Raw genomic sequence first — 20,313 nt, forward strand, 5'->3', positions numbered from 1 at the left:
TCTTCTCTTTTTCTTCGTTGGCGTCAGAGGCTTTTCTCGCTTTTTCTCGGTCTGACGTTCTCTTGCTTTGCGGTCAGCGGTATTTCTTGCTGGCGTTGAGCTACTGCACACTAAGAGCCTTGCTGTCTCTCCTCTCTCTTTCTGTCATCCAGTTCGTCTGGTCTGCAGTCTTCGTCTGTTTTGTTCTCTTTGACAGAACTCTGTTCCGAATATCTCCTTTTGATCTTAATACGATACCCCAAGAAATAATTACTAGACACCACCTCCAACCGGCAACCTCCAACGCCCGTTTCCCCAACTTTACGCATCGGACGAATCGTGCATCATCAAAGTCGGTCTGGTCCAACTTGCGCATAACGATTGCAGGAAAACAAACGCTGTTACGATACGACGCGACTCAGGATACACTACCTAGGATATAATCACAGACAAACAAAATGACGGGTTCAGTCGCCAATGCCTCTGCCGCTAGCGGCACCGAAGTTGGATACCCCAATGGCCACCTTGGACACCTCAAGCCGGAAGAGCAGGAAGCGCTTGAAAGCTTCAAGACCTACCTGGCAGAAAAGGGATATTATAAGCCGGGGCCGCCGGCTTCGCATGACGAACAGACATTGCTGTATGTTGCCTACTACCTGTACTACCTCTACCCTTGTGTTGAGATTCCGGGAGCAATTCGTGTTGCGCCGCGACTTGCGACTGCGACTGCGACTGCGACTGCATAGTTCTCCATGCGCCAATGCGAGGATTCGGATCGCAGGGGATTAATGGTGATGGGGGTGACCACAATAACAAAGTGCAGAATGTGAATCGGAAACGGAAAGCTGACCATTGAATGCCGTACACAGACGATACTTGCGCGCCCGGAGATGGAACGTGGTTGATGCATTCAAACAGTTCAAGGAGACGGAGGATTGGCGCAAGGCGAACGACCTGAACGTTCTGTACGACACCATCGACTTGGAGGCGTACGAGGCCAGCAGGCGGTTGTACCCTCAATGGACGGGTAGAAGAGATAGGAGGTTAGTACTAATTTCACACTTGGGAAAACACCCATGTATATATGCTGACCCTTTCTTCAAAAAAAAACAGAGGCATCCCCCTCTACCTCTTCGAGATCCGCCACCTCGACTCCAAGACCGTCTCGACCTACGAAAAAGCCGCCGAAACGAACCCCTCCAAGGCCGTCACCGACGGCCAGACCTCGCCCAAGCTCCTGCGCCTCTTCGCTTTGTACGAGAACCTCACCCGCTTCGCCCAGCCGCTGTGCACCGAGCTTCCCGACCGCGCGCACGCCACCACCACACCCATCACCCTGTCCACCAACATCGTCGACGTCTCTGGCGTCTCGCTCCGCCAGTTCTGGAACCTCAAGTCGCACATGCAAGCGGCCTCGCAGCTAGCCACCGCGCACTACCCCGAAACCCTAGACCGCATCTTCATCATCGGCGCGCCTTCCTACTTTAGTACGGTGTGGGGCTGGATCAAGCGCTGGTTCGATCCCATCACCGTGTCCAAGATTTTTATTGTGTCGCCCTCAGAGGTGAAGGCGACGCTGGAGGAGTTTATTGATCCCAAGAATATTCCGAAGCAGTACGGTGGTGAGCTGGAGTTTACGTGGGGGGATCAGCCGAAGACGGATCCCTTCATTAAGGAGACGGTGCGCTGGGAGAACGGGTTGAAGGATTTCCCTGAGGGCCCCAAGTATTGGAGGCCGACGGCTGATGGAACGCGGATGGAGTGTGTCGCGGTGGGGAGTGAGGGGGGCAAGCAGAGGATGGTTAGTGTGGGAACTGTTGAGAGGATTTGTAATGTGAAGGAGGTGGAGAAGAAGGTTAACGGGGACGCTGAAACTTTGGCTGAGGAGGTCAAGGGGTTGAGTGTTGGTGATGACGAGAAGAAGGAGGTTGTTGAGACGGGGGAGGGGGCTACGGTTCCTGCGGTCTCTGCTTAGGGTTTGCTTGAAATAGGAGAGGGAATCTTTCTGCCCAAGTGATCTTGAGCCTTCGAGCGGTTTGGGGGTTTTTCTTTTGCATATGGAGATACCTTGGAGACTTCACTTCTCAGCTTTTGGCTAGAAACTCTGGGGGATTTTGTGTACATCTGGTTGGAAAGTATATACAACTTGTACGAGCAAGCATAATAAATAGTATAAAGCGTTTCAAGCACTTTACAATCCGTCCGGCCCATCCGGTAGCCCAGGAAATGACTGACAGCCCCCTTGAACACACGGACATGTACCCCAGATTTCGGATGTTAGCCACGAGTAGAGCCTGGATCCTGAAGCGTGGTAGTATCCTCCACCCACCTCCGCTGGCTACTGCAGGAACCGGAACGTTGTAGACGAGGATTGAATGTCGACCAGATTGTCGGGTGTGGGATTTTAAGTCTATTCCGTGCCTTTTACAAGTCGTATCGAAACCTCAAGACAACTCTACCGTGCCGGCATGTCGCGTCTATATACCTCTTCATCTCTCACAATCCCATACCCCAGTCTACGCAATCCCCCTATTAGCCCTCCACTTCTGTATCCCCTTCTCCAGCTCCTCCCAATCCAAGCCATCCCTAATCAACTGCATCGTAACCCCCACCCTCTCCACCTCCAAGTTCGGCCTCTCATCATCAAAGAACAGCATCTCCTCGTACGGTATCCCCATCCGTCTTTGAATAACCTCAAAGTGCCTCAACTTTGTCCCCTCATAAATCTCCAGTCCGCCATCAAACAACTCAATCGTCTTACGTCCCTTTTCATCCGTCAATCCCCCTCCTGACCCTGATCCTGAAGAAGACCCTCCTCCCTTTGTCTTTGTGTTCTTCTTCCCACTGTCCTCCTCCCCGTCCTCCCCATTAGCATTAGCATTAGCATTACCCCCCGCCCCTTTTGTCGCGGGGGGGCTCCGTCTAAACCCCTCCACACTCGTCGGCAGTCCCCCGGGAACCCTCAACATCTTCAACATCTCCCTACACAAATCGCCCACAGGACTTTTACTCGCCACCGCCAGTTTGATTCCGGCAACTTGCAACAAGTGCAAGATGATGGGCACGTGCTTGTAAAAGGAGAAATTCTCGCCGTTGCGGTCGCTCAAAACAGAACCGCTTAGGCTTCGTAGGGGAGGCCATGGGTGGCAGTCGCTGTAGAAGGGCCAGAGCGTGTAGTCGAGGTCGAGGACGACGAGGGAGGGGAGCGGGAGGCCGTCGGTTAGGAAGGGGGGCAGGCCCGAGTTTTGGGGGTAGGGGGTTAGGAGGTTGGTGGTGGAGTGCCCATGGGAGGAGGAGGAGGAGGAGGAGGCGGGGGCGTAGACGTTTTTGGATTTGGAGAGTTTGCGTGGCATTTTTGGGGGTATATTTTGGTGTGTTGGTTAACTTGGCTTGTGATACAGGATAGCTTGCTTGAAGCAGTGACTGCGTTGGTGATGCAGGTGAGGATGTTGATGCCCTGCAGCGTACGGATCACGGAACCGAACCTGCGCCGCACTGTCAGGTATGTGTTGGAAGTTCTCGGCGCAGAGGGACGGCGAGAGGCGATATCCGATGGGGCGTTCCCGAGGCTAGGTAACGAAAAGGAGGTTTGATGAGTTTGGTTATGTTGGTCACGAGTTGCTGACAATTGCTGACTGAAGATGTTTTCGCAGGATGTCGAGTTGATGTATCGCTGAAGTGTGCCAATGACACAACCTGTCAGGGCCCGAATGTGTCACTGGTGTCGTCCAGTGCCAGTGTTCCCCGAATTCTGATGACGGACTTGACCCCACTCGGCCTCCCCCGCGTGAACACGGACAGCGACAGGGCGGTGAGGGTAGCAGTGGCCCCCGGCCCCCGGCAAGCTGACCGCGACCTGAGTAAGGCGGGGAATTGCCAGGGTTAGGGTAATACTAGGACGGGTGAGGTTTAGTGTTCTGCCTTCTTTCACTTCTCCATCTCTTCCATTTCTCCAATTCCTCTCGACAACGAACAACCATGAGAAACTCCTGAGAAGCGCAATGGCCTTTCGTTCGTACCAGCCGAGTGGCTGACTGCGGTTCGTCTGATGATGATGCTGCTGCTCTCATCCTTTTCCCACTTTTCCTGATCATACTTGCTGTTATGTCTAGGCATGCAATGGCATCGAACTGCCTCATCACCCGCCTCAATCAGCCTGAAAGTTGCAGAGTTGCTACCAGAGTTGCTTCTCTGGATGAGCCTCCTGATGGCCTGACAGGGCCAATTCCTGAGATTATCCGGCACCCGCCATTGGACAATCGGGCTTTTTCGTCGTTAACGATTCCGACGTTCACCGCGTGGGAGCTGCGGGCTGTATTACACTACGTTGGCTAGCATCGTGGAGTACAGAATGTCTTGGTGGCATTGTCCGATATTCAACTGCCGTCAATTTACCCCACTGCGAGGCCGATCCCCGCGTGAACACTAACAGCGAACTACGGGGTACCGAAGCTGTGCTTGCTAGGTGAAGTTGTCTTCACATGGGACTGATCGATGATCATCGGATGCTCCTCAGGTCTGTCCCGAGTTGGAGAAGCATGCGCCCAGTTTAGGACAATGCCTGTCACGGGTCTCAGGGACGGCTCCCAGATCAAGCCCCGTACCTTATTCTTATACGCATCATGGGTCCCCTCTTTGGGGTTTCACCGTCATATCTCCATCCCTTCTTCTCTAAAATCTTATTGACAAGTTGTCAAGCTTCATCTCAACTCTAACATCACAGTTCCAAGTGCAGCTACCAACGACTTCATTCCAAAACGGAGCTCCTAGACTTACAGCACAACCAGTGACATCATGGCTTCCGGACTCCCGGCCAATCCGCTCAAGAAGATCAACTTGGTGCGCATCGCCCATGTCTACTATAAGCACAAGAACATCGACGAAGCCAAGAGGTTTGCCGAAGACTTCGGCTTCGCTCAGACTGCCGAGGTCGGCAAGAAGACATACTTCCGCGGTTATGGCACCGAGCCCTTCGTTCTTTGCCTCGAGGCATCGAAGGAGGACGAGTTCGGCGGCGCGGCCTTCGTCGTCGAATCGATGGAGGATCTGATGCAAGCGGCCAAGACACTTCCCAACGAATGCAAAGCCACCGAGATATACGACCTTGCAGATGCCCCTGGCGGTGGAAAATGCGTCACGTTTTATGATCCTGTCGACGGGTTCCCCTTCCATCTTGTCTATGGCCAGACCCCGGTAGAGGCGCGGGATGTTGACTTTCCCATTGTGCGGTTCAACTTTGTAAGTCGGTTTCTCACGGTAACCATATGAATTGGCTCGCTAACTCGTCATGACTGCTAGCCTAACGAAAAGAACCGCGGAGCCAACGAGTTCCAACGCTTCAAGAAGCGGCCAGCACCAGTACATAAGCTGGGCCACTTTGGCGTGTGTGTAACCGACTTTGCCACGTGCTACGACTTCTACGCCAAATACTTCAACTTCTTCCCTAGTGAGGTACGTATGTTAGCGTTTGTTCGATCTCGAACTTAAAATTAACACATACCTAGCTTGTCCACAACGATGAAGGTGTCAACAAGACTGTCTTCTTCAGACTCAACCGCGGAAACGACCTTGTAGACCACCACTGCTTCTTCTTCTTTGAAGGTCCCAAGATGCACGTTCACCACTCGTCCTTCGAGACGCACGACTTCGATACCCAGGTGCTAGGTCACGACTGGCTCCGCCATCAAGGTTACAAGAACTGCTGGGGTGTTGGACGACACGTAATGGGCAGCCAGATTTTCGATTACTGGTTCGACCCTTCCGGTTTTATTCTCGAACACTATGTGGATGGTGATCTGCTCGATATGAACGAGCCCACACATAATACAAAGGCAGCTCCCGACAACCTACACGTTTGGGGTAAGTCACACGATTATGTGCCCGCAAGGAGTGATGAGACTGACTATTTCTAGGCCCTGAGGTCCCAGCCACTTTCCTGCAATGAATGACTTGGATTAATGTAGGTGATGGAAAGGAACCATTGTCTTTGTACACTAGTCTAAGTCCTCAGGCCTCTACGTGTCAACTGACATATGATGAACACGCTTGTCAAACACCACGTATCTGAAATACTCCGTCTAGGTATCCACCAAGACGACTGATATGGTCAAGACTTAACCCCGAAGATCCATTTAGCGGGCGCATGTCTCGGGAGGGTTCTCGACGGAACGGAGCGAGACGCCCACGCGTGTGGTTGCGAATGAACAGGGACCTTGTGGTCACGAGTCACAATATCTAGGATCAGGCGATAATTGATTAAGACACCACATCGGATTCGAGGCGCCAGTAGAGAACGATGATGCGGTAAGCTCGTCCCTGAAACAAGATCTGCACCGGGGATCAGGGACAGAATAACGAAAAACAAAACGTTCCAGAATTAGCAACAAACCCTTTTTTGTTTTCTCTTCCAAACGTTCGGAATAGCGGTATGAACGGCGACTCTGCAGATGATAGTCCGAGAATTGACTGTCAGGACCTTGATGCTTCGTTGATACACTTTTAGAATGCCATCCTCAAGATCGCGTCTATAGCCGATCGAAAAGAGCCAATCATATCTTGGAAAGTACGGGACACCGATTTGGGAACCCAGACATCGCATACAGTATACTCAGCGGAGCGAATATACCAACCCCTTAGAGTCCTCGGCTCTGGCAACGACTATACCCCATCTGGGAACAATCAAAGAGTCAATGACACGCGGTCTCGACTTTCACAATGGTTATACTTCTGCCAAGCGGGATTGGTATGTTTGTCGCTATAGTTCAGTCCCGAATGTTCGGTACCGCGCTTCCCCCGGCTACGCTAGACTTGTTCCTATGCACCCCAGCCCTACGCAGCCGCGATACCTAGAAGCAACGGACTGCGGTTTCTCCACGCCTCTGTTAGGTATGGAGCCCTCAAAGGTATTTCCTTCTTGATTCCGATCAGTTATGTTAAACGAGTCCGAGCCGAAGACCCGATCACAACCTAACTGCACGGTAGGAGAAGCATCTGCCCATATATTAATCACCAACTTGACGGCTCATCCGCTCACGAGACTCTCCTAGGCAGCATCAGTTCGTTCATTCTCATCATTGAGGCTCGGATAACGGAGAAGATGCAGCCAGGATTCTCCGAGAGATGTCCAGTTCATATCTTTCCCGCCCCATGATGTGGCGTCGTCAAACCCCCAATGCATACGCGGTGTGCCATGAGCCCACAAGGCAATCAACCTGAGGAGGCTAACCACAAATCAAGATGCCAGAAGAGACATGATCAGGATCGTATACCAGGAGCGTCGAAGCTAAGCGAGAAGGCAAAGGATGGTGCGAGAAGGCAAAGCTTTGGTAGAACTTGGATGAGGATGGGACGCTTGTGATTGATTTGTGAGGAAGGCAGGTATTGCTGCTTGTGGTGTTGGGATGCAAATACGCACCTTGGGTTCTTCGTTTCTTCGAGTATCATGAGGAGGGCAAAACTTAGGAAATAGAGAGTTGAGGACATACATCACGTTTGAGAAATATAGAAAAACAAGAAATAGAATGACAGAGTATTCTCACCGGAAAAGATCACCGGTCCTGACGCAAGATCGCCAGATGACCCAAGAACATCGCCAAGTGGTGATAAAAATCGTGACCAGAAAAAAAGGAAGGAAGCAAAAAGTGGGAAGTGCAAAGCCAGCCCATATTCAGCGGAAAAAATTACGAAAAAAAGAAGTTTTTGATGGTCATCGTGCGACGTGGGCCTGATTCGAACAGACGCTCCCGAAGGAACAAGATTTCTAGTCTTGCGCATTAGACCACTCTGCCACCACGCCTAACTTGTGTTGTTAAAGATCCGCTTTTCTTTGGCACCTATATAGAGAAGAGCACAATACTGCTCACCTTCACCACACGTCTTTTCATCACATTTATCGATCGATTTGAAAATGCATCGGTATTTTGTTACATTACTATCAAGAGGCGTGGACATTCTGCAGAAAACTGCACATCACAAGAAAATATGTTTGAGTAAACAGCAGGATGAGTGCCCAATAACTGCTGCCTGGTTCTTACCTGCGTCATCTCCTAAACATCCCATGGACCGCTGGGTATCTCTATATATCTACAGCAGCTCAGCCCAAAAAACGTGCGGTTAGAGTGTTAGTGCTTTTTGTGGGCGGACCCCATACAACGCTCCGCACGCGCTAACATTGCAATAGCGTACGGTCCGTTCTTCCCGCAAATTGTCCGCAAAAAGAATTGTTAGGCCTGATATTTATTGTGCAATTACTGTTAAGGATTGCTTTCAACCCCATTGGGAAGGGTCGAGGCCAGGTTTCCTGGCCTCCCCGAACACTATCCAAAAACATTTTCATTTTTCCACTTTACCCAATTATACCTTCCTTTACACCACGATTTCAAGGCAAAGGCTTCTCCCTACTTTTCAGTTTTAGCTACGGTGCAACCCAGTATCCAACATTACACGGGCCACAACCCAGGATCCAGCCTTGCACCCGCTGGGAAGGGATGAGGCCAGCTGGCTGGCCTCACCCCGAACACTAGTAATATATTGACCTCAGGAACCTTGTTCGTACTGGTCCCTGACAAACGAAACTTTGAATGTCTACCGTCCCCTCGTGGATGGCTATTCATTCAGACAAGGGGGGCTCCATATACTAGGTACTCCGGATTGCCACGTGGGATCCCCTTTTGATCGCATCACTACGAACACTCGAGAGTGCTAACGAACAATGTAGTTAATAGCATCAAGTACCGTTCCGCCACCAACAACCAAAAAAGACCACGACAAAAGACGCAGCGTAGCAGCATGGCCACAACTTTCCATCTCTTCCCTCATCTCCAATGGGAGCTCCGTGCTCGGATATGGGAACTCACTGTCGAACCTCGCACCGTCCAGATCAAGTTTACGGGCAAGAAGACCTCGATCATCGACTACGTGGAGCCAACTGTAATACAACGGACAGTCTATCCAGAGAGGTACCAGGAAGGAGTCCTCATACCCAAGAATCGAAGGAGCCTGCACTTGCGGTCACCTACCCCAGTGCCAGCAACAATGCAAACCTGCCGAGAAGCTCGCAATCTCGGGGTATACAAGAAGGCCTTCTCCGAGCTTGAAAGTCTACCGGAAGGCGGCGAGAGCCGCTATGTGTGGCTGAATCTGGAAAACGATATGATCAATTTCGGGAACCAGCCATTGCCCGGAAATTTACGGCCTGTTGCAGCCTCGATCCAAAGGCTTAAACTCAAATACAATGCCTATGAATGGATGGTTGAGGACGTTTGCATTGTTTCTCTTGATGCCTTTGAAAACTTGAGGGAGGTTCATATAGTTTGTTGGGATGGCTTTTACCTTTGGGCAGTTAATGGATGTTGGAGTAAGACCCATTGGCCCTGCGGCAAAGAAAATGTTTTATTTTCTGAACCAGGTGATGCTCGGATGATAACAGGCATTGAGCTGGAAGAGGGAACCTGGGAGACTAATTTTGGGTGAGAGTTACTGAAGAGACCCGTTCGGAACCAAGGGCAGCGTGGTAGCTAGAATCGTAATACTAAGGGAGGCAATGATGGGATGCGCTTCCTGAATATCTGCCGGTCGCCCCTGAAGTGAGAACCGTGTTCTTCTTCACGAGGTCGTGAACCATCAAGGTTCACTGCAACTTTAAAAGACATATGGGCAATGGCTTCTGCAGTAAGCCTATAGAGTATCCTCAGCAAACTGGATATGGAAGTACTCGGCATCGGATATCGAATCGCATAACAGCCTTGCGCGACATACGATACCCGTTCGGATAATTGTCCGTAGCTTGTGACCCATCTACGCACTTCAGCCTCAACGCCTCAGACCTGACAAGAGGTCGTGTCATCTGGAACACCGCGTGAATCAATGACTTTTGGCAATCGGTCTCTGCGTTCGGCTAGGTAGATGGCATTCCCACTCGATACAAACCTATTAGGCTGCCACAGTTGCCAACTTCTCATATCGGTCATTCTCTGAATTTCCAAGGGCAGCCTTCGAGGGCTCTTCCTGTCTCAGCATCGGGAGAGATGCAGCCTGTGGTCTGTATACCGATGGTTCGGCGCTGGATCTGACTCGGAGATATTGACGTCTGCCAACTTTTCGGAGGAGATTGAGTGAGCGAGACCCAAGACTATCACCATCGTTGCGGTTGGCTGCCGAGACTTATCGGCCAACACCGAGATATTGGCCCAGAAGGGCAACAACATGGCCGACCGATGGCTTGCAACCATCAAAATCCCCGATTGCCATTCCTGTATTACCTCGATACTCGTTCACCGGGACCTAACCCGATGAGCCATGATGCCGAATTGTTGGCGTAGCGGAGTTCATCGCGGGGGTAGAAACAAGGTCGATAACACCCGTGAATGGAAATTGTGCCTCGCTCACGGCACTGTTCCGAAAAAGGATGAAGAGGTACGTTGGCTGTGATGGTTTGCGATGGTGTGTGTCAACGCCTAGTGATACTTCCAAATGACAAAGCAAGGGATATAAGAAGGACTGGGCATCACCAACAGCACAACGACGGCCAACACGAAGCAGTAGCTCGATAAGCAGCCTTACACATCGACCAAAAAGCCAAATTTGTCGTACTGTCACCTCGTCGCAAAATGCTCCAGGCTCCTTTCTTCGCGTTGCTGCTTGCAGCCGTTGTACCGGCCGTTTTGGCGGACGGTCCCCCGGAAACGATGGGCGAGAATTTCAGCGGCCTCAGCGTCCTGGACTCGCCCGGCGGACTCCAAAGTTTGACCCCGGCACCCTACACCAAGAGTCAATGGCCTTGGGGTACTGTACCCAAGCTGTGCTATGACACGGCTGTCAACAACAAGTACTGCAACCCGTACGATCTCGAAGTGTACGATGTCACATACTCGGATGTACGTAAAAGACTTTTCTCGGATTCAGGATCTGTGCTTACCTCGAACTTGACAATAGTGTCCCATTCCCACCACGGTCTGCCGATGCAACAACTCGCCCATGGCCATCGACACCATTGCGCAGCGTGTCGGCCAACTCCCCGTCAAGGCTCGCCAGTGGAACGGCTATGTCTCCAGCTTTGCGGGAGACATCTGCTCAGCCTACAGCGATAGCTTCCACAACTACTTCTTTGGCGACTGCGGCAATAGCGAGTCCGTGTTCTTCCATGAACTCAGCCACAACCTTGACCGTCACGTTGCCGGGGCGTCCATCAACGATTGGTACTCCCTTTCGCAGAACTGGAAGGATACGGTTACCAAGGGAACTTGCGTCGCAGACCACTATTCCAAGTCCAGCTGGCTCGAGGCATATGCCCAGGTGGGAGTCATGGCTGGATACCATGGTACGGTACAGTCTATCTATACCAAGAATGTCAGCTGTATGGTCGATCAGGTCAACAAGGTGGTTGGACAGTTGGACAGTCTCTGGCGTAAGAAGCCTGGACAGATGTGCGATCGTTACTGGATCAAGGAGTGAGTCCTTTTCAACATTACCCATTTGCTTGATGACCCTGTGCTGACCAGAATGCAAACAGTACCACGGTTTGCATGGGACCTGATGCAGAAGCCAGTGGCAACTGTCCGGCATTCCGTGCTGCTGATGCGGCGGAGGTTGATGGTGTCGGGGCGGTAAAGGTTCCAGTGTTGCCGGACGAGAAGCAGAAGAAGCACGACGCCGTGGTCAAGGAGCTTCAGCACCACGCCGAGGTTGCGGCCGGCATTTCTCCCGGAAAGCCGGCGGCCGAGAAGAAGACCAAGGGTAAGAAGGGCACCAAGTTCAGAGCCTGAAGTGGGAATGACTGATTCCAGGTCCGAGAGGTGCGATTGACCGGGCTTTTGCTGTGGGTTCAGTGTTGAGAAGTTGCGAGACTTCAGTTGTGAGCGACGTCATTGGACAGTCTCCTTTTGGGATCATAATGATCATTATTTCTGGATACGGACAGGTTAGACTGTGCTTTTCGATCGATAGACTAATAACTGATTTGATTTGTCGCCCGCCCCGCTTGTGAGGTAGTCGGCAGATTTGTGAAGAGTAGACGGGAGATGCCCACTCGCTCCAAATGAACAATAAAGGCCGATGGCTCTTTCCTCTTGGGAGACATAAAAGTCTGACATCTTGTTCCTGGGGTTTCCGATTTCGGCCAAGCCCTTCGCTCCTTCTTCAGAGAACAAAGAAGGGAGCTTTGATCCAGGTCACCGACATCCGAAGGAAGGAATGATTCGATCCAATGTACAACACAACACTGGTTTGTTTGTTAGTTTGGTTCTTCTGATGGGGCAGAACCGGGGCAGAACAAGGGCAATTTAGAGCCCTCATTGGCCTCAGGAAGAGAACATCTCGTCTCCGTTTGTAGAGTTTCGACAATGACCAGGGCTCTCAACGCCCAAGAAGCATCTCTCCGTCCTCTTCAAAACTTCAAGCTACCAAATTCACAGCATCTATCCGCGAGAATCTCGGCCGCTTTCCCAAGTTTAGTAAGATCTGGCTTTTTTGTACCAAACTAACAAACAAACCAGGGCTAGATTGTATCTTGACGGCTCAACCACCGATCTGATCTGCATTTCCCACTCTGGATTTCCCGATGCCGGGTCATGGAAAGAAGATCGAAGCCCATCGAACCTTTGAGCACATCGTTGATCCATCATCGCATATTGTAGCCATGGACAGTGCCTCAACTCTTCGTTCTGGCGTAATTCCTCGACCAGTTGTAGCCTAACTGCCTAGTATCTGCTGAACGAGAAGTGTATCAAGTCTGACAGATGATTCGAGCCGCAACCTCATCATCACGTGGGTTGTCAGGAAATTTCACAACACCAAGCCCACCGCGTTGGCCTTTCTTGGTTTCGCGCGTCGACGTGTCTAAACCGACATCAAAAGTCAGATCAGTCCATTACGAGGTGGCTGGGCGGAAAGGGAAGCACCCGAGAAAACAAACACCATAAACAAACAAAGTGATGCGGATCGCCGTGGACTTGGAAGTGCTTCTTGTCGTCTGTTACGAAATCAAATGAAAGACTGCAAACAAAACAAAAGAAGTGATGACGAGCTGATTTTTGGAGTTTCTTTGGCTGAATGAATTGGGGCTGACAGGCACAGCGATGTCGCTGTGGGGCTGATGTGGGGCTCAGGGAGCTTATTCCCCGCGCCGATCCATCGCGATGATGCTTACTTGTAGACTAGCGCAGGGCTGCAGGGGTATCCTGACCACTCACAAAGGGCGCTCTTGCCTTGACCCCGCTGAGCCTGGAAGCTGCCGAAAGCGAAAAGGCTTGGCACCTCCAAATCGACCCGAATTGTTGACATCTCCAAATTCCGCAGGGAGCTCCTGCCTCGACTGCCGCACAAGATGGACAGATTGGGATCGATGAAACGGATCGAACCGAATTTCTGCCTGTCAGAATCTGTTGAGATGGCGTTTCAAAGACATTCATTGCAAACACTTGGAGAACCATCTGATATCACAGATTCACAACAGTCAAGTTGCTAGTTTACGTCAGGTGGTTTTCGTCTATATAATAACCTCTTCTCTTCCTTTCAACCGAACAATCTCTTCTTCTTCTCCATCGGGCAACTCGAGCAACTCAAGCAAATCATCTACAAACCACGAAAGCAACTCCAGCAACTCCAACACACAACTATCACCAAAACACACCCCCCAAGTACTCTACACAACACCATCAAAATGGCTGGCACTGGTAACGACAACCCCGGCAACTTCGCCAACCGGTATGTTTCCCATCATTCATCTTCTCAACCTCACTTACAAGACACTTTGCTAACATGACCTTATTTCTCCAGCCCCAAGGAAGAGGTCCAGGCCATCGCCTCCAAGGGCGGCCAAGCCAGCCACGGCGCCGGCAACGCGAGCAACAACCCCGGCAACTTCGCCAACCGCCCGCACGAGGAGGTCCAAGCCATCGCCTCCAAGGGAGGCCAGGCCAGCCACAGCGGTGGTTTCGCCAGTATGGACCCCGAGAAACAGGTATGTGGTTGTCCCAGTTATAACAATCGGAGTGAACAATGACTGACATCTGAATCTCTCAAAACAGCGCGAGATCGCTTCCATGGGCGGCAAGGCCTCCAGCGGCAGCTTCGAGCCCGGCTCCGAGAAGGCCCGCGAGGCCGGTCGCAAGGGCGGCAAGGCTTCCGGCGGCACTGGTGCCGATGATGATGAGTAAACAACCTATTACTGCGACTACCATCATCTGATATGATTTGGCGCATGGGATACGACTTGATGACTACTCTCTCTGGATGACGGAACTATAACAATAGTATGGGATATGACACGGGATTTGGGATCTGTTTGACTTGGCTGGCGTGAGAAGGCGCACTCAGGTAATCTTGCCATCTAGTCGGTTATCAGCTCTTTTTGACAATTGAATTCTTTGACATTTTGTCAAAAGACACACAGTCTTTCTGTTCTCGTATCGTTAAGTAAATATCTCCGTGACACTTTCTCATCCTGAATGCTTATTCTACTCTAAACCCGATAATGATCAACTCCAAAACCCATTCTCCTCCAAAAACCCCTCCACAGCGCACCACGGCACCGCCCTCTTCACCAACGGCTCCTCCGGGTTCCAATCCACATGGACACCCACCAACACCCCCGAATCCCGCTCAAAGATCGGCCCGCCGCTATATCCCCAGTACGTCCAGCAATCATGCTGCATCGCGCCCGTGTCCGAGTTATCCTGCGGGTTGCTGACCTTGTCCGGCGCAATCCCGAGATATCGCCCCGACGACAGTTGTAATACTCGGCGGTGCTCCGATCCGACCGCCTTGACGCCTGGCGGATCGTCTGGGTGTTCGTCGGCTGGATGGCCGATTGCTACTAAGGGGGTGTTGAGGGGTGGTTCTTTCCATGTCTTCTTACCTGATGCGGGTCCGGGTGAGGATCCGGGTTGGTGGCGTGGGGGTAGTTTAACACAAGGGAAGCTTACTATCCCTTTCCCTTTCCCTGAGAAATTGATCTCATTACTACCCGCCGTTTTCCTTCCAGAAGAAAAGCCACAAGCCTCCGGTTGTTGTTGGGCATGCGTAACCTTCAATAGCGCCAAATCCCTCCCCAAATCCCACGCTATACACCTGGCACCCACAATCCTCGACCTTGAGCTCTCCCTCTCCTTCTCCCTCCCCAACCCTCCACGCCCGCCCTTCGCTCCCGAACCCTCCTCATCCTCCTCCCCATCCTCCTCCCCGACCTTCCACCACCCCCACCACTCCTTCCCATCCTCCCCATCCCCCTCCCCCGCCGACATAACCAACCAAAACACCCTCCCCACCGCCTCCACCCCCGTCTCAGCCACACAATGCGCCGCCGTCAACAACAGTCCATCCTCCCTAATACAAAACGCCGTTCCGGCTTCGGATTGCGCAAACGCTAGCGTGGCATCTACGGTGGTTTTCTTATGTCGTCGAAAGGAGCGGGGGATGACGAGGGGTTCATATTGGGAGAGGTGGGAAGCCTTTTTGAGGAGGAGGGCGTGGGATGCAGGGGAAAGACGGGTGTGTTTGGGTGTGATGGATGTGAGAGAGGATGGGAGGGGGATGAGGCCGCGGGAGCGGAGGGTGAGTTTGCGGGTGCGGGAGGGGTGGGAGGGGGAGATGTGGTGGGGGTGCGTGGTTATGGGGGTTGGAGGTGTTTGTCGAGAGGTTGGAGAGATGGGAGACTGGGTGGACGTACTATTACTGTGGTTGAAGGTTTGTTTGGTTGTTGGGGAGGTTGAGTCCGAGTTACCGGAGGTGTTGGTGTTGGCGGTACCGACTCTGGGTTTGTATGAGCGTGGCAAGCGGCATTGTTTCGGCTTTTTCCTCGGGGTTGGTTGTTCGGCGATGGTGGTGATGCTTTTTAGTAACTCTTTGGTACATCGCTTGGTTCCTCGAGTAACTACCTCTGCCTGACCGGCACATGACCACGCTTTCATCATCTTGTAGTGTTACTAGTAGGAAACTGAATTGTGCCACGGGGTTTGATGAGCTGCATCGGTTATCCTAGGATCATACTATAGTACAGTAAACTTCCTTGGGAAATCCACCATAAGTGAGGAGATGGACCGTTATTTACGAAAGGGCTCGTCGACTAGAGAAGGAAAAAGACCCGTGGAAGACTATGGGGCGGACAATGGTGATTGTAAAGATCTTGACTGTATCACTTGATACTCGTGTGCTCCTGTAGGTTAATTGAGCCTTTTCTTTCATCAAAGTCATTGTCCCGTTCCATGAGCTTGCTCCTTTCTCTATTCCTGTCCTATTCCTGTCCTATTCCTTTCAACTAAAATGACCAGTCGACAAAGAAAGCCTCGGAAAGTGACCTCGAAGCGAAGTATTCTTAGAGGCTTTTGATGAGTCTTTGTCCGGAAGCTCACGGAGGCAGTTCCGGCAACCCCCCTCTGCGTGAGGGTGTCCTTGACTTCAAAAACAAGATCCCCCAGGTGAAGAAAAGCCAACGCGAGTAACAGGAGGCAAACGTTAGAGAGCAGTTCTTCCTCATTCGGTGTACGAGACGAGTGAGCAAAGAAAGCTGAAGCCCCCTTCTCCTTGCGCTGCGCCTTGCATAACGTATGGCATGACGGTCTCCGTCATTGCTACCTCTGCGGAATGGTGATCCTTCATCACTCGATGATGGTAGCCCCGTGTGTTCGTTTACAACTCTGCCTTTGACATCCTCGGCCTTCGTACCAACACATGTTTCGAGGATGTGCTGCCCGAGGCATCATGGACGCTTTCGGTCATGATTCTCGGAGCTTGCGAGAGCAGGTTTTGACTCTTTTGAGGGCAATGTACCGGGGTCTAGACCTACACCCCGTGAAGCTGGTCCGATATCCCGGTTGAGATCCGTTTACCGATCGATGAGCGGGTAAATTTTTCTTGGCAGACGTCTCAAACCTTATCGGTAGTTGAAGGGCGCGGTACCAGAACTCTAAATCCTCAACTGCGTCAAAGAAAGCACCGAAGAGCGAAAGCGCGCCAATCACTGTTCTTAACAAAAGGTTAAGGCCCCAGATCTTCCACCACTTGCCTGCTGCGAGCATGTGAGGGCGTGTTCGGCGCACCCGTAAATGGTTTCTCGGAAATGTCTTGGCAGGTGGGAAAGGTATGCAAAAGGTCGCATTTCAGAAAGGCACTTCCGCACCTCGAAGGTCCTGGAAATTAAATATCCCTTTGGTGAGGTAGTATGGTAACGTCTCGTGTCCCAAATAGGCAATTTTTTCGTACAGCTCCGAGCGAGTGGTTCGTCTTGGCACGTCGAACAGGGAGGAGGCAAGGCATCGCGAGTAGCCTCAAACAACCCCTGGTAAGGTAGTATGGTAACGTCTCGTGTGTCCCAAATAGGCAATTGTTTCATACAGCTCCGAGCGAGTGGTTCTTCTTGGCACGTCGAACAGAGAGGAGGCAAGGCATCGCGAGGAGCCTCAAACAACCCCTGGTTGTCATTCGTGCGCCTAGGTCAGGTGTTGTTTACCTCCTGACAAATTTCGGCAGTTTCGATGAGTGAGGTTTGGTCGAAGAGGTCGCCGGAACTCGTTGGTATAAAGACGTCAGCAATGGCCTGTGTCTGAAGTCACTCAAGGAATCAGCCAGTTCACAACAAAACCGGACTTAGCTAACACCAGACACTCACGATGAGAGCCTCCGCCTACTTCTCCTGGGCCTTCCTGCTGTCGCCCATCTGGGCCGCCCCAGTTTCGGAGCCCACGAACCCATGTCTCACCAGGCAAACAAGCACCAGCTTCACTGACTACGCCTATGTTTACGTGAGTCGGCCTTTTCTGCAGTACCTTATGCCTTAGTAAAGGCGGAGTTCAAGAACTGACAATCACCCAGTTCACAGGCGAAGGCTATTCCAACGGCGAGCAGGTCTATATGGCTGTCAGCAACAACAATGATCCCAACCAATGGACAACGCTCAAGAATGGTCAACCCTATCTGACCACCAACGTCGGTACCAAGGGCATTCGCGACCCTTCATTGATCGTTGCTCCGGATAGAAGCAAGTTTTGGATCATTGCCACGGACCTCAAAGTCAACGGTCTCCCCGGCGGCTGGTCCAACACCGACATGCAAACCAAGGGCTCCAAGTCCATCGTCGTCTGGGAGTCCACCAACCTCCGCAACTGGTCTGGCCCCCGGCTCGCCAAGGTGTCCCCCGACAATGCAGGCATGACCTGGGCGCCCGATGCCATCTGGGACCCTGCGCGTAACGCCTTCATGGTGTACTGGACTTCGAGCGTCCTCTCTACCGGCAACGGGATCACGGCCGGGTGGAAGACCCTCCGATGCTATACCAATGACTTTGTGACCTTCACCAAGCCGGAAGAGTACCTCGTAGGGTACGGCATGGATAACACCATCACCGCCGGTGACAACGGAGTGTTCTATATGATCAGCAAGAACGGACCGAACGGGTTGATCCAGGAGAACGTGGCGACCAACGGACTCTCGGGAGGATGGAAGAAGGTCTCGGAGAACATTGGACAGGGCTCTTTGCCGTCTGGCGAGGGACCGTTGATCTTCAGGGACAACAAGGACCGCAACAAGGTGCGTGCGCTCGGCTATACTCGTCTGTTGACATGTCGAATGTTCCGTTGGTCGTGCTGACTTATTGTCGTTTAACAGTGGCATCTCTGGATCGACAACAACACCAAGGGAACCGGGTATATGCCGTTCGAGACATACAACATTGCCGGCGGTCAGTACACCAAGACGCAGAACTCCAAGCTCCCGGCCAACCCACGCCACGGATATGTGATTCCCATGTAAGTTTCGCTTGATCTGTGACAGAGAGAGTCATGGTAGCTGACCAAAGCCATCTTGGATGTAGCACCGCCGCCGAAAGAAGTGCCTTGTTGTCCTCCTAAGTCCGAACCAACCGCCAGATCGTACATGGTTCGTGTAAGTAAGGTCTGGTACCTTTGGTCTTTCATCCCATGGCATCGTATATAAGACTTGGCTTCCACCCAAGTGTGGTCTAGTCTCTTCTCTTCTCTTCATCTTTAGTTATTTATCAACAACGTTAGTTTATTTGCGTGTCTCGACCGCTAGATGCACGTGCGTGACAGTACGGTTTGGGATTGTTGTATCTGATGACCTTTTGGTGATATTGCGTCCGACTCCGAGTAAGTTGGCAATGTCAATAGTCGAGTAACCGTAGCCAAATGCAATGACGGCATCAGCACATCGCCGTGTGTTGTTGGTTTCAAGAGTTGTTGCAAAGGAAACAAAATGATGTGTCAGCGGAATTCCAGATTCCCCCGCATAAATCCCAGAGATGATTGCGGGTCAAACGCAACCAATGACCACTGCTCTTTCATTGTTCGCTACGGTCATGCAACGCTGCGACCAATCAGCAGCCCATAATTACTGAGTTCACGTGGAGAACGTTCCGGGATCAACCGACTCCCCTCAGCTGTCAGTTGCGAATCCTTCTGGATAGCATCTGAATAGCGGCCGTATATCTGCTAGCGAGCTGCCAATATCTGGTGAGAAGTAGGGGGATGCACTAACACTTACACTCGAGGGCCTCCACCGGCAGCCGAGGAACATTACATTCAACCACAAGGGCAAGGCAGAACGAGGTTGAGACATTCAGAAAGTCGGTCGGCCGGCTTTGGACGGCAAGAGGCAAGTCGCTTGTTGTCGCTTGTTGTCGCTTGCCTTGGCCGCCAAAAGATCCTTCCGTCCGCCGCCCATTTCAAAGTTCCGAACGATCCTTTGCGATCGCTCTTGACCACCATTCGTGCATTTTCTCCTCTTTCTTGCTTGTCGCTTTCAGTTCCCAACCCGCGCCGGCCTTCGTCATACCTCAACTCCCTCTCAGCTCTGCGCTTCTTTTGTCTGCGAAACTCAGCTTTCTGCACTTTAATATCTAATTCACCCCTTGCGCCGTTGGAATATCAATGACCGCGAATCAGCCCTTTGTTACCAGCGCGTCAAGCGATTGAACATAACATCATCCGTCGAACCGAAATAGACTAGCATCGCGAGAACCTTGCTGTCCACCACATACTGCAGCCAGCATCGACACTTCCAAGTTCTACCACCACCATTACATCGCCCAACTCCAACTCCCAAGACGCTCAAAAGGGAAACTCTGCGGGGATCGTTCCATCCAAGCCAAGCCCACCGCACGGCGCAACCTGGGCTCCAAGGCCAAGGGCTCGGACACCACGACCGACGTCAGGAATTACACAAAAGGGCAGGTCAGAGGAGGGCACCGAGCGAACTCCGAGGGAACTGGGATCGTTCCGCAGAATCCTTTACGAGCAAGGTCCAAAAACCCGAAAGGGCTTGCATCTGCATCGACAACTCGTCGCCGTTTTCTGGCAGACCATCCTGCCGCATCTCGGGCCTCTG

At 51.9% G+C, this 20,313-nt stretch overlaps 8 protein-coding genes and 1 non-coding gene across 9 annotated transcripts; 6 read left to right on the forward strand and 3 right to left on the reverse strand.

Annotated features, from left to right (window-relative positions):
• Window positions 1-437: 437 nt before the first annotated feature.
• On the forward strand, window positions 438-1,954 carry B0H65DRAFT_434120 (CRAL-TRIO domain-containing protein; the record flags this gene model as incomplete). The annotated part of the gene is made up of 3 exons (XM_062825110.1): window positions 438-619; window positions 849-1,022; window positions 1,093-1,954. The coding sequence occupies 3 exons, from the start codon at window positions 438-440 to the stop codon at window positions 1,952-1,954; spliced, it is 1,218 nt and encodes a 405-aa protein (XP_062677492.1).
• Window positions 1,955-2,183: 229 nt separating this feature from the next.
• B0H65DRAFT_477578 (acid phosphatase-domain-containing protein) lies at window positions 2,184-3,778 on the reverse strand. The gene has a single exon (XM_062827433.1). The coding sequence runs from the start codon at window positions 3,330-3,332 to the stop codon at window positions 2,496-2,498; it is 837 nt and encodes a 278-aa protein (XP_062677493.1). The 5' UTR covers window positions 3,333-3,778; the 3' UTR covers window positions 2,184-2,495.
• Window positions 3,779-4,446: 668 nt separating this feature from the next.
• Window positions 4,447-6,296, forward strand: B0H65DRAFT_311416 (Glyoxalase/Bleomycin resistance protein/Dihydroxybiphenyl dioxygenase). Its single transcript, XM_062823304.1, has 4 exons — window positions 4,447-5,217; window positions 5,278-5,430; window positions 5,484-5,838; window positions 5,892-6,296. The coding sequence occupies exons 1-4, from the start codon at window positions 4,774-4,776 to the stop codon at window positions 5,921-5,923; spliced, it is 984 nt and encodes a 327-aa protein (XP_062677494.1). The 5' UTR covers window positions 4,447-4,773; the 3' UTR covers window positions 5,924-6,296.
• A 1,396-nt stretch (window positions 6,297-7,692) lies between these two features.
• B0H65DRAFT_t446 lies at window positions 7,693-7,774 on the reverse strand. Its single transcript has one exon. It is a non-coding gene; the product is annotated as a tRNA-Ser (tRNA).
• Window positions 7,775-8,766: 992 nt separating this feature from the next.
• Window positions 8,767-9,844, forward strand: B0H65DRAFT_581503 (uncharacterized protein; the record flags this gene model as incomplete). The annotated part of the gene is made up of 2 exons (XM_062830819.1): window positions 8,767-8,850; window positions 8,902-9,844. The coding sequence occupies 2 exons, from the start codon at window positions 8,767-8,769 to the stop codon at window positions 9,448-9,450; spliced, it is 633 nt and encodes a 210-aa protein (XP_062677495.1). The 3' UTR covers window positions 9,451-9,844.
• A 553-nt stretch (window positions 9,845-10,397) lies between these two features.
• On the forward strand, window positions 10,398-11,819 carry B0H65DRAFT_311446 (conidiation-specific protein (con-13)). The gene is made up of 3 exons (XM_062823305.1): window positions 10,398-10,853; window positions 10,912-11,426; window positions 11,489-11,819. Exons 1-3 carry the CDS (start codon window positions 10,587-10,589, stop codon window positions 11,739-11,741), a joined length of 1,035 nt encoding a protein of 344 aa, XP_062677496.1. The 5' UTR covers window positions 10,398-10,586; the 3' UTR covers window positions 11,742-11,819.
• A 1,408-nt stretch (window positions 11,820-13,227) lies between these two features.
• On the forward strand, window positions 13,228-14,368 carry B0H65DRAFT_501688 (putative conidiation-specific expression protein). Its single transcript, XM_062827844.1, has 3 exons — window positions 13,228-13,680; window positions 13,753-13,936; window positions 14,004-14,368. The coding sequence occupies exons 1-3, from the start codon at window positions 13,637-13,639 to the stop codon at window positions 14,130-14,132; spliced, it is 357 nt and encodes a 118-aa protein (XP_062677497.1). The 5' UTR covers window positions 13,228-13,636; the 3' UTR covers window positions 14,133-14,368.
• Window positions 14,220-15,884, reverse strand: B0H65DRAFT_581514 (uncharacterized protein; the record flags this gene model as incomplete). Its single annotated transcript, XM_062830820.1, has 1 exon — window positions 14,220-15,884. One exon carries the CDS (start codon window positions 15,882-15,884, stop codon window positions 14,454-14,456), a length of 1,431 nt encoding a protein of 476 aa, XP_062677498.1. The 3' UTR covers window positions 14,220-14,453.
• A 1,698-nt stretch (window positions 15,885-17,582) lies between these two features.
• Window positions 17,583-19,166, forward strand: B0H65DRAFT_581517 (glycosyl hydrolase; the record flags this gene model as incomplete). The annotated part of the gene is made up of 4 exons (XM_062830821.1): window positions 17,583-17,714; window positions 17,785-18,498; window positions 18,577-18,716; window positions 18,782-19,166. 4 exons carry the CDS (start codon window positions 17,583-17,585, stop codon window positions 18,816-18,818), a joined length of 1,023 nt encoding a protein of 340 aa, XP_062677499.1. The 3' UTR covers window positions 18,819-19,166.
• Between the last annotated feature and the right edge of the window lie 1,147 nt (window positions 19,167-20,313).

Source organism: Neurospora tetraspora, assembly GCF_033439725.1.
Source record: "Neurospora tetraspora strain CBS 560.94 chromosome Unknown B0H65scaffold_8, whole genome shotgun sequence".
Lineage (NCBI taxonomy): Eukaryota > Fungi > Ascomycota > Sordariomycetes > Sordariales > Sordariaceae > Neurospora > Neurospora tetraspora.